The following is a 12363-nucleotide window of genomic DNA, read 5'->3' as shown; positions in this document are numbered from 1 at the left end:
AGGCAGCGAGGGGAAGGTGGGCGGGATGGATTAGATTAAGTTGGTCCAAATTCAAGGGATCACTTGTGGCGAGACAGGGGTGACAGATAAACTGGGGGGGAAAAAAAAAAAATTAGAGTGTGTGTGTGGTGTGAGGCAGAGCGAGAGATGGAAAAAGGGGGAAGAGAGAAAGCGATCGAGTCATGCAATCAGAGCCAGAGTCTGGTGGCAGCAGGTTGTTTCAGCCCAGATATGACCCAGCCCCGTCAATCTCCCATCACCCTGCCGCCGTTTCCCATAATATCACACTAAACATCTCAAAGCTCATCATGGCAGCTGCCGGCGACCTATATGAGGTTAATGTGGCACCGTATACCTAACTTACCTCCCCGTGGACCAATAGGATCTGGGATTGTAGCACGTGCGCTAAGAGAGGAGTCGCTTTTTGTAGTGGTGGTGCAAGCGGACACATTCGCCTTCGCCTCGCTGGGTGTTGATGCACTGGATCTAGTATGGATTTTGGACTTTTATGTGGCGTTTGAACGAAGAAAGTGGGGAAAAGAGAAGAAACCTGGGACAAAGCAGGAGGAAAGGGAGGGTGGGGGAGACAGGAACAAGAGGGCAGGGTGATGGGAAACATCAACAAGGCTTCTAAAAAGAACAGTAAAAGGAAAAAGGTAAGGAGGCATTTAATGGCTCTTAGGTGAGGAATTCAAAGTTACTTCTTGAGCTGTAACCATGCTGTCGCTCTACATGACAGGCATTCAGATTTGTGCAAAAGTGCAAGAATGTGTGCATCAGTCAGTTTTGTTTCATAATCCGGTTGGTTCCTGTCCTCTAAGGGGCCCATAGAGGGAAGCGGCGCCCCGTTGGCCGCCGCCATGCTGGGGGGCCTGGGTGGTGCAGAGGAGGTGGACACGGAGGACGAGGAGGAAGGAGGCAGCGAGCGCGAGTTCGACGAGCCCCTGTGCGCTCTGGTTAAGAACTGCAACATGCTGCACAACATAGTGGGGCCCGCTTGTATCTTCCTCAGACAGGGCTTCGCACAGAGCCAGCTTGTATGTATTCACACGCACAAATACACAGTAGAGCCACAGGTGATGTTGCAAAAGCTTCTCCTAAATCTCGTCATCCGTCCATTTTTGTGGTGGCCCCGATGTGTGCAAAGGAAGATCATCTCAGCCCCTCCCATCTCCACCAATGACCACGACAACCTTTCAACCTTTCAGCAAACCTACATACCTCCATTTCACATGTGCGCGACTGGATTAGAACATTTGTGTTTGCACAGAGGGGAGAAAAAAACACCAACAATACAGCATTTCTAGAATCACCACTCACCCGTACACTGTGTCCTGTAGGAGTCCTGAGCTGCAAAAAGAGATTAAGTGGCCTCGCAATGTGTCCAGATTGTAATTTAGGTCATAAATTCAACCTTCTAACAGTGCTATACATATCATGTGCAGCTCTTTTTTCAAATAGATGTCATGCTTACAGAAGGCAATTACAGTCATTTCCTCACGGTGCGGCTAATTGAAAAGAGCCATTAGAGCAGTGATGTAGTCAGCGAGGCTACTGAGGTGGTGGATGACCTTTAACTGAGTGTGGAGGATAAACCTAAGAATTTTGGATAATATGAATGAATTTTGAATGTGCACTACATTCTTTTATTTTGTAGCTGTAGCCTTAGCGTGCTCTTGGGGTGTACGTTGAAGCAACACTATTTTTGCATGCAGCCTTGGAGCGTTAATGTCTGTTCAAGCGACCCACTGTTTGACACACAGAGTTTAAATTTGCATGTATAAGACTTTAATGGCGTCTCAGAGGGTCACCCTTGGAACAGGGGAACACTGGAACCAACTTTATAAAGAAACATTCATTTTAAAGCAGCTATAATCAGCTATGTGTACCAGGAAAGGGGTTTCAAACAGATGGAGAAGTATATTTTTTTCTCTGCAATCTGACTGTGGTGGAACATAGTTGAGTATATTTACTCACTGTCACTACTCTTCTACATTTTGGAGGGAAATATTATACTTTCTACTGCAGTACATGTATGTGATAGCTTTTTTTTTTTTTTAAGATGAGGATTCTACACAGTAGATCATAATACAAGCTGTTCCAAGACAACACATAGTCACAAATTAAATCAATTTTTTAATCTTTTTGGCCTTTAAAAAGAAGCAACGTGGAGTCGACTCACATTTTAGATGTTTGTGAGTTGTTAACAGCTCCACCAAACAGTGACTTTTCCCTCTAAACTTCTCACAGCATCCAAAAGTTATGCAAAAATTCGAAAATTAAGGAGAAATCCCCAGAAAACTGAACACTCATTTTTCTATCGGAGCATTATTTTTTTCTTCTTCTCTCTTCTCCCATTAGTTATGTTTGGAGCCCTCACATTCATTTTGCTTTCCTTTGCTTTCCCTGTATACAAAACTGTATATAAAGTAGTTGAAAGTAGCTCCACCTGCAGCAGCTGTAACAGAAACACGCTGTCGACACACTGATGCTTCATTATTAATAATCTAATGATGTCCGACGGATCAAACGAGCACTTTTACTTTCATATTTAAACTACATTTTGCTGCTAAAAATGTCATTAAGTAGGGTTTTTATGCAGCACGGTATTTTGCAAGGATCTGAAAATACTTCTACCATCACTACGTTCCAGTATACTTAAATGTATGACCAAATACCTGCAAAAATGGAATTCTCATGTACTTCAACTGCGCATTGTGTTTAGTGCAAATGCTAGCATGCCTCTATAATGTTCCAGGTTACTCAAATCAGCATGCTGGGAGCATATGAGCAATGTTATATTTTAGCTCAGTGAACTGTGTGACTTTATTTACTGGTGCTAAAGTTTTCTTACAAGAATCCAGTAATCCAGCAGCATGCCTTCTGAGTTACCACAGCCCTCGAATTGTAGAATGAGTTTCTGATTTCACTTAAAGTCACTGAAAGAAAGAAGTGAGAGAGTTCACAGATTAGTCTATGAGGTAGACAGGGTGAGACTGACAGCTTTTACTGTTCTTTCATTCGCTTGGAATTCATTTTGTTTCCAAAACTGCAAAATAAGAATGTGTTAAATGTGTTTAAAGTGTTAAATATATATGTTTTAGTTTGCATCTTAACCATTTTTTTTTGTCTGGTCTATTTGCATCCAACTTTTGCCGCATGATAGAATTACTGGGCTCCTTTCAGTTGTGTTCTGAAGTGATCAGTGCTTATTGTAGTTTGGGAATAAAAGCAAACAGAACAACACTGGAACAAGAAAAAGAATAGTCACTTCTCCGTCTCTGTGCCTGAACAAAAACAAAAAGTGGCACATGTGTTTGTTCAGGCCTGTGTAGGTGCGTTAATGTTCGTTCAATCACAAAAAGCGGCCGGACTGCAGATGCAAATGCAGATGAAAAAATAAATAAATAAAAAAATCAGCTGCAGATAGGGAAATGAAAAACCGATAAGCCTTTGTGATTTGTAATACAATTTACTGCTGTAATCTCCCTGCCACTGTTCTCTCCCCTGCATCCTCTAATCCAGGACTGTATTATTCCTGCTGCTGATGTCAGAGACTCGCAGAACACGCCGTGAACAAACTTACCCCGGCGTCACCTCTTAGCCACGCCAACACTCTCTGCAGCTAATTCAGCATCGACTGTAGACTGTGGGGTTTTTATGTGTGCTTTTCTCAGACATTTTGATCCCTAATTCGCAGTGGGTTTCTTTGGTTTCTCAGAATTTTATCAACATACATAAGCCTTGTTGCCTGTGCAAGGAAGAGGCCAAAGAGACTGCATCTTCCTTTTTTTTTTTCTTCTCACTTCTCGCTGTGGAACATATGCACGGCAGACTTTCTCCACCAGCAGGGGCAGGATGAGATTGGACACGAGATTGTGAAGCAGATTGACTCTAAAGGTTATGGGTCAATCAGATCAAAAACCAAATAATCCTGTAATAGAATCTCTGTTCAAGCGGATGAACATGGAACACACAAAAAAAATAAAAGCTTCACAGGGCTGAGAGGAGTAGAAGCCAAAATGTTCACAGCATTTTTGTCATCGTGACTGAAATAGTAGGAGATGCACAGAGTGAAAGTGTAACCTGACTCACTGTTCATTTCTCTTCATGTCTGCCCTGTCTTTTCTGCACACCACCACAGGACAGAGATCTCCGACCAGAGGAAATGGAAGGTACGGAGATATCAAAAGCTTAATCCAAATCCTCCCTCAGTTATCCTTCGTCTTCCTTTCAAACCTGCTGCTCCACTGTGACAATTTGTGCCTTCTTGTACGGCACAACATTTAAAGGCATTTAAGAATTTTCTGACTTTGCTTGCTTTTCTTTTGTACTTGAATTGTGCAAGATCAAAGTGAGGGATTATTTTTCAAAGGAAAAGATTATTCGTCACAGTTCAAGCACAGTTCAACTCTTCCGTCCTTCCCATTCGTCATTTCTGACTCACACTTTATCACACTTCGCTGGGATGCAATTTGTAATTTATAAATGGAATAAACAGTCAAACAGGGTGTTACTTAATGCATTTAGTAAGATGAAAGAAAGAAATGTATTGGAAACACTCTAAAGCTGGTATGTTGATTGACTTGTTTAGAGATAAAATTTGAACTCTGATCACCACTTTAAAATGGCATCAATTGTACAAAACAGGGGTTAAAATTAAAGTCATTTTTCATATGTTTCTGTCATAAATTGTCCACCAGTTCTTTATAGATTAACTACAAGACATTATAGATTAAATATAAGACATTAATTATAGTAAATTTGATGTTGCCACATTGGAAAATATTCATATTAGCAGGTGCTTCTTCTCCCTATTTAGCCTGTAATAAGTCATTGTAAGTATTGGAATACTCCGCCAATTTAGCATTGCTCTCTTATAACATTGTCAGACTCAAGAAAAAGGATAAAAACTCGTGTTTTTGTGAAGATTTATTTAATAGCTGCTAATGTAGCCTGGAACCTCAAGCCTAAGCAGAGACGTGGAGCTTGTTAAGTTTGGTAAGATTACTTCCTGTCCAGATATTTCTCATACATGTAGTTGACACAAAGCTGGTGGACATTCTTCACTCAAAAGCCTCATTATACACTCATATATGTAAAAACTCCTCCCAAAGCCTGTGAAAAGACTTTAATTAATAACATCTTCTTTTGCTGATTTATTCAAAAATTGGAGTCCATATAATGAATAGAAACTTATCATCTCTTTAAAAAGTTTGCTTTATTTTCTTTGGCTTTATTTTCTTTACCTTCATTACTTTCCTTACTGTAATTGCCTATTATACTTTTTCATAATGCCATTGTAGGCAAATGTAAGATAATTTAGGAATAATTATTTAGGAGGATTTGAATAGTTTCCTAGTAGTATTCATAAAAGACTATGACAGAACTCCACTCCCGTTTCAACAAACACCCCTGGGTCCCGTTTAAGGCCACTAACATCAACATTACCAAGACCAGTGTTACTCAGCTTAGTGTAATTGGGCCAAATGGGGCCCACACGCACATAAATGGATTCACACTAGGATTTTTTTGTTGGTTTACTGTTCAAACATGTTCCTTGGCTGGTACTCAGTCAATTTAGTAATACATAATTTTAGAGAAAAATGAGTTATTGGCCTTAAAATGTTTGCTCAATTTACTTGATAAATGATTAATAAGTTATTGTTTATTAAGTGACCCCTGACCTCCTGGCATTTTGCAAAAGTGGGCCTTTGGGAAAAGCAAGCTGAGTGTCTTATTTTCCTACCAAAACTGTCCATTATCACACAGAACCTTTACAAATCTACACTTTTATAAAACAGAAACAAATCAGTTTCGTGCATCATTTTCTCTTTTCCTCACACATGTGTTTACTGCTTGCAGAACTGCGTGAGGCCTTCAGGGAGTTTGACAAAGACAAGGACGGCTTCATCAGCTGTAAGGACCTGGGCGAGTGCATGAGGACGATGGGATACATGCCGACAGAGATGGAACTCATAGAGCTCAGCCAGCAGATCTGTGAGTCCTGCACAGACAAAATAATGTCTATAAATTCCTGGTTGCCATGTAAAATACTGTATCATCGATATATTAGGGAGCCTTAAAATGTGGAACGTAGCGTTACATGTAATATTTTCTTTTACGTTTTGCATAACATCACATTTGTCTAGTGAAAGAAAAGGGTTGTGCCTTACTTGCATAATACTTTGTTCATGTCTGGTTAATGATTTGCACGTCTTTTTTCCACCGTGCACGCTTACTTTCACGGCCTCCAGGTGGTGGCAGAGTGGACTTTGAGGACTTTGTGGAACTGATGGGCCCTAAAATGCTCGCTGAGACTGCAGACATGATTGGAGTGAAGGAGTTAAGGGACGCCTTCAGAGAGGTCAGGAATATAGCAGTGCTTTTCCTTTTTAGCCAAATATACCACCCATATAACTGCGTCTAGGGTACCCTACACATATTAGCTCCAATTCATTTCTCTTTTGTACTTTTTAAACAATTTTTTTCATCCCATCCATTCTGCTCCTCAGTTTGACTCCGATGGTGATGGTCAGATCAGCCTCGGGGAGCTGAGGGAAGCCATGAAGAAGCTAATGGGGGAGCAGCTCAACCACCGCGAGATCGATGAGATCTTGCGAGACGTGGACCTTAATGGAGACGGACAGGTGGACTTTGAAGGTGAGTGAATAGTGCTTTCTTTAAGAAAGAAAGCTGAGGGAAAAAGACAGAGGAAATAGAGACAAAAAAAAGAAACAGATAAACTTGTCTCCACAGATAAGCATCCAAAAATTGCTTTCAGATAGAATTAGAAGATGATTTCATTACAAAAGTCAACAAAATAACCACCTGTTCTCTCTTACTACAGAGTTTGTGCGAATGATGTCTCGCTGACTCTTCAGCAAACCTCACTCTGCTGCACTAAACACATGAACCGGACTGAGCACTGTTAATGTTCTTTATTTCTGATGTACAAAGACTTCTCGGTGTCTGTAATTTTTCACTTACCTCCATCAACTCTTAAGTATAAGAGAATCCTTTCAATGTGTTTCTGTTGTATGGATGTTGTATGTATTATGTGTGTAATGAGATCATAGAGTGATGACCCAGTAAGGAGAGGGCTCAACCAAAGCTGTGGTCTACTCAGAAGTGAATTCGAATTTGAAGATACAGATGGGTGACAAATTGAACACCTATGTGAGAATCTGGACTGATGTGTTCGTCAGTGTTAGTCCACTACCATCATCGAAACACCAAATGAAGGAATATAGTTTGGAAAAATGGTTCTCTAGCCCTCCAGTACAGTTCCAGAAAAAATCAATGCAAAGGTGTGGTCACCAAACATCTTACTAAGACACTACATGTTATTTATTTTTCTTTATTTGCCACCCATCTGTATGTATACATATGCAAGAGATTTACATTTAAAAACCTAATAAAGTAAAATCCAAGCGGCACTGGCAAGATACTTCATACGTCAAATAAAATGTAGTTTATTTGTTGGTTGTTTTCATAATTTGGGTAAACCAACCTATTAAATATGCAGTTTGCAGTTTGTATTTTGAGGTACCATAGATGCAACAATAATATAAATATGAAAATTTAATGTCATAATTTAAATAATAATGCCATATCTAAAACCCTCAATTTAACTTGAATATACCTGTTGACTGGGACTGTGTATTACTCTAATACAGATAGACAAAGTGAGTGCTTTGTTAATAGAACAAGTACATAAAATTATTTATATAAGCATCTTTATTGTAGAAACATGCATTCATGACACATGCATTACTCTGAGTATTATCTTCAGCTGTGCACTTTGATATCATTTAACTGATGCAAGCACATCAAATTCTTGCTGATACTGTAATTTTTAATATCTTTTTGATACCTATTTGATAGAAGATGATTTTGGTGTCTGCTGCATATCTGTACACATCAAGTTTTTGTCCACACACCTTTTTTTTCCTCCTGTTGGTGAAATTTAACTGACGACCTGTCTCAAAGTTTACTTAATGCAAGCATATACAGCTTTCCTGTTTAATGTTTTATTTGTACAGTGTTTGACAGGTCAAAAAAGACATTGTAAATAATAAAAACGGAAGAATAAGAATGACAATGTACTGGTTTTTATTGATCAAACACCTTGTCCATGTCCCTTTTTCAAGCATTTTCCTCCGTTAAGGCTTCATTTCTCATAGAGCCTTCCAGAAGCGGTCTACCCTCTTGATAAAATCCATCATATCACCTCTTTTTGGACACTTTTTGAGGTCCTTTATCAGTTGTTTTTTCAATGTCAGTGCATACTCACTGTAGCCAACACTGACAGGAGCCATCGGAGGCTTCCCCTGCCAAAATGGAGGAATATTCCAGTTAGAAGTGTTTATGTTGAACTGCATCACGTCTGAGAGCTCAGTGATGTTGGCCTTCTTCATTTCATCGTCGTTCTGGATCTTTTCTTCGAGTTCTTCCACCAACTTTTTATTTCTCTCCCTCGTCTCTGCAGCAGACATGTCAGGCGTGTTGAAATGTACAAAATGGCACAGTGGCTTCTTGCCCACATCCTTTAGCCTTGTGAAAGCATGAAGCACCAACTCCAAGACGTCGTCCCCTCTAGAGTTGGAAACACTCACGATTGCGATGTCGCTGAGTGCCACAGCAAGACTCGCTACTTCCTTGTCTCGTTCGTGGCTGTGATCACCTCGAGGCATCTGGTGTGGCTTCAGTCCCTCGGTGTCAATGATCAGGATGCAGTCACAGCCCAGCTCGTCCCTGACTCTGCTGTTGACGCTGATCAGCTGCATGAACGCCCCTCTGGTGCACATCCCCTTGCTGACAGCAAACCTGAGCCCAAACATGGTGTTGAGCAGAGTCGATTTCCCCGAGTTTTCTGCTCCGATGATCGTTATGACCTTGAGCTTGCTTTTGGAATACAGAATGTGGTGGAGTTCAGTAAGCACATCAGTGATCCATTTCAATGGGATGTTTGCTGCATCTCCGTCAACAAGCTCCAGAGGGAAACCGTCCAGCAGCATGTGGGCGCACGTTGCAGGGAGTTGTTCCATGGTTTTTCTCTGGCTCGAGTGTTCTGGCAGGTGACTTGCAAGTTTGTACAGCTGCCCACACTCTCGAAGGAAGTGCTCCACTCGTAAGGAACAAACTGAAATTTGCTTGTCAATCTCTGCAATTTTTTGAGTGTCTTTTGGAGATTTCTCACTCAGCTCTTGGTATCGGTTCTCCAGAGGTGACAGCTGGTGCCGGCACACATAGTCCAATTTTATTTCCAACCATTTGAGGAAATAGAGGCGTTGCACCTCTGAGGTAACCAGCCCACGAGTGAAGCCTAACATCCCAGCTGGCATCCCCATGATTTGCTGCTTAATTCTGAGGTCGTCTTCTTTTGCTTTCAAAGACTTCCGGTAATTTTCAGGGCTCTGTTTGCCAACTTTACGCAGCCTCCAGTGCTCACTTTCCAACCACGAGAGTGCTTGGGAAGACAGGTGTTTGTCTTTGAACTCTGCGGTGTTTTTGACATGTTGAAGGATTTTACTGACATTATTACAAGCGCTCTCGTATTTGTCGTTGTCATCATCAACCAGGATCTCACAGCAGTGAGCTCTCTCAGCCATGCTTGCCAATGACATTTGGTTTGGGTTGCTCTCAAGCAACAAAGAGAGGGATTCCTGCAGGACCTTTACCAGCTCTGTATCAGTCTTTTTTGCCTCACTGACGTCAGTTATCTTCAAGCTTGGTTTCATCGTCACCGTTTTGAGTGTGAAGTGTTTTCCCTGTCTGCTGCTAATCAAAAAGACCTTTGCTGTCACCTGTTTTTTATGCAGATTCTTGATGTAATCTGCTTCTGATTCATCGCAGAAGATGTACACAGCTGCAGATGTCTCACAGAGGAATGAGAACTGCTTGTCAAAGGTCCTGATGTCTCCTCTGAGGTTGGTAACTGCCAGCGGTTCAGTGAATTTGTCTACGTTTCTGTCTCCACAAGGGAGGTACCAGCTGATTTCGACTAGCCCATCTGAAATTCTCCTGGGGACGTCACCAGACACCATGTTGCTGTGATAAAATGTGTCGTGGTAGTGCTGAGCGTTACTTAGAAGTTTGTTCAACATTTGAGACTTGGACAAGAACCTCTTTCCCAGCCTGACAAATGATACCAGGGGAATATCAGAGAACACAAGTCTTTCTTTACAGATCTGCTTTAGGAATGCCTGCTGGGAGGGTCTGAAGGTTCGAACGATGTCGGACATAGACCACAGCATCATTGTGATTTCTCCGCTGTTACAGTTGGGCAGCAGGAGCGGGACAGCAAACTGGCAGAGGGCCATTTTTAGAACTATGTGCTGGTGAAGAATCACATCTGAACAGAGAAACAGGGCCGTTATCAGGTCCAAGGGATTGACGGCGTTGCTTTTGTCCGTGTCCACATTGCGGGACGCACATCTGACACTTCTCGCGTTTGTGTTCAGCATCATTAGTCTCCTCAAAAAGGCCTCAGGAAGCGACTCTGGAGTCTCCAGTTTGTTCTCAGATATGTCATTCTGATTGATCTCCATTACGGTGCGGAGTGTGAGCTTGTTGTCATACTGGTCTTCAAGTCCAAGAACTGGCAGCACCTCCCCGAGAGTTGGCTCTGTAAATCAAAAAGAAGAAAGCACTGAGTGAAGAGGAGGTTATATCTTCTACTTTGTCAGGGCATTTGTACTGGTGAGGAGCCATTTATTCATCATGGAGAGGCCTAACCTGTGATTTAATAATATAATTTGTGGCTCTGAAGTGTGAGGCATGAAAATAACTCCTGAGAACATTGTCGAGCTATTTTGTCTCTGTCTCAAATGTTACAAATGTATAGATTAGGAATTCAGCAGGGTTTGGGATTGTCTGACCTTGAGGCTCGTTTAAAACAACAGCCATTGACTCAAAATGCTTTCCAACAGAGAAATAAGAATAATGTTCCAAATCTACCTGTGAAATTTAAATATTGTTAAGACTCTGCAATAATAGAGGGTGAAATCAAAAGTAGGCATGTCCAAATAAACTTTTTTTTAACCCTGATCCATCAGTCTGTTGGCGCTAAAACAAAAAAATTCTCAGTTTGGTTCTACTGCAACTAACCAGGAGCTCAGAGATATTTTTTTATGAACGTTGATGGTTTCTACAAGATGCATGTTAAAGCTTTTTGGGATCCCTGACTTTTCACCTATTGTTGGTTGACACTGATGATTGAAGGGGAAGTGGTGTAAGTCAAATTAAAACTGAAACTTGGAATTTATTTCAGAGTAATTCAATATCATTTTGTTTCAAAATGAAAATGCTAAAATGCAGATCACAAAGAAGAAAAGCATGTGCAGCTGTTCAAAACTGGACTATTTCTTTATATATTTAGAATACATAGTGTTTTAATTTAACATGTTTATCAAAAAATGCACGTTTGGTGTTTTTGCCACTATTTTAACTTGCCTGTAACTACAGTGCATGCAAAGTTTAAAAAGACACACATCTGATGTCTCACCTGTGTGTACAGAGATAGAAACTGCTTCACTGTGTCTATCGTTCAGCACTGTACAGACAGAGATTTTGTACTCTGTGTCCGACTCTAAATCAGAGAATTTCTTGTTGCAGTCTCCAGTGTATATCACTTGGGGCTCTTTTCCTTCACTTGTGACTGTAAGAAGGAATCGATGTGGAATTTCCTCCATGTTAACTCCTTTGGTCCATTCCACGGACAGAGCTGTGGCCTCTATGTGCATTTTGCTTACACGTCGAGGGGGCGGCACCGCTAAACGAGAGCAAAGTTGTATTCAATCAGTAAAATGTGAACAATGAAAAGGAGCAACTAATCTCTGAACATCTTAAATTTTACCTGTGAAAGTGGATTTTGTGACCGCTTTACTCAAACTGCCATCCTCGTCCTGTGTTGCCACGCTGAAGTAATACAGTTGTCCAAGTTGGAGGCTGTCGACTTCAATTTTATTAAAATCTCTGATGACAAGGCAGCCCTCTTCCTTCTTTGTAGAGCTCCACTTAACCCTGAAGCTCCTTGGTGCCTCTGGCTCCTCAGGGCTTTCCCAGCTCAGGATCACAGAGTTTGGCTTCACCGACAGAAACTTGATTTTTCCAGGAGGGGGCACCACTGGCACACAGAACACAAAGCTAGAAATCATTTGTTGCACTTGTACACTCATTTACCTAATATTAAAACATGAGCATGTAGTGAAGCTCATTCTGTCGTTTCTCCTCTAACCAAGAAATCAGCTCTGTTTAATTTTTTCATTTTTAATGGCAATAATTTCATCCATCCATTATCTATACACCGCTTAATCCTCACTAGGGTTGCGGGGGGGCTGGAGTCTATCCCAGCTGACT

General features: G+C 41.2%; 2 protein-coding genes across 2 annotated transcripts in view; one reads left to right on the top strand and one right to left on the bottom strand.

The window, feature by feature from the left end:
- The first annotated feature begins 608 nt into the window (after nt 1–608).
- On the top strand, nt 609–6876 carry cabp2a (calcium binding protein 2a). The gene is made up of 7 exons (XM_008297035.1): nt 609–674; nt 822–1037; nt 4145–4175; nt 5866–6000; nt 6258–6367; nt 6516–6663; nt 6851–6876. The coding sequence occupies exons 1-7, from the start codon at nt 609–611 to the stop codon at nt 6874–6876; spliced, it is 732 nt and encodes a 243-aa protein (XP_008295257.1).
- Nucleotides 6877–8180: 1304 nt separating this feature from the next.
- LOC103368629 (up-regulator of cell proliferation-like) overlaps nt 8181–12363 on the bottom strand; it is a gene marked incomplete at its 5' end in the record, with an annotated part of 18888 nt that continues 14705 nt past the window's right edge. The window contains 3 exons of the mRNA XM_008297049.1: nt 8181–10630; nt 11510–11776; nt 11861–12130. Coding sequence (XP_008295271.1) covers nt 8181–10630; nt 11510–11776; nt 11861–12130 — 2987 coding nt within the window. The remainder of the gene's footprint in view (nt 10631–11509; nt 11777–11860; nt 12131–12363) is intronic.

This window comes from Stegastes partitus, unplaced genomic scaffold, assembly GCF_000690725.1.
Source record: "Stegastes partitus isolate 25-593 unplaced genomic scaffold, Stegastes_partitus-1.0.2 Scaffold1180, whole genome shotgun sequence".
Lineage (NCBI taxonomy): Eukaryota > Metazoa > Chordata > Actinopteri > Pomacentridae > Stegastes > Stegastes partitus.
This window is presented reverse-complemented; position numbering and strand designations above follow the sequence as displayed.

Excerpts from the sequence above, each read along its gene's own strand:
- cabp2a (XM_008297035.1), top strand. The coding sequence starts at position 609 with ATGGGAAACATCAACAAGGCTTCTAAAAAGAACAGTAAAAGGAAAAAG. Across the intron at positions 1,038-4,144 it reads GCTTCGCACAGAGCCAGCTT|GACAGAGATCTCCGACCAGA; the intron begins GTATGTATTCAC and ends ACACCACCACAG. Across the intron at positions 6,664-6,850 it reads CGGACAGGTGGACTTTGAAG|AGTTTGTGCGAATGATGTCT; the intron begins GTGAGTGAATAG and ends CTCTTACTACAG.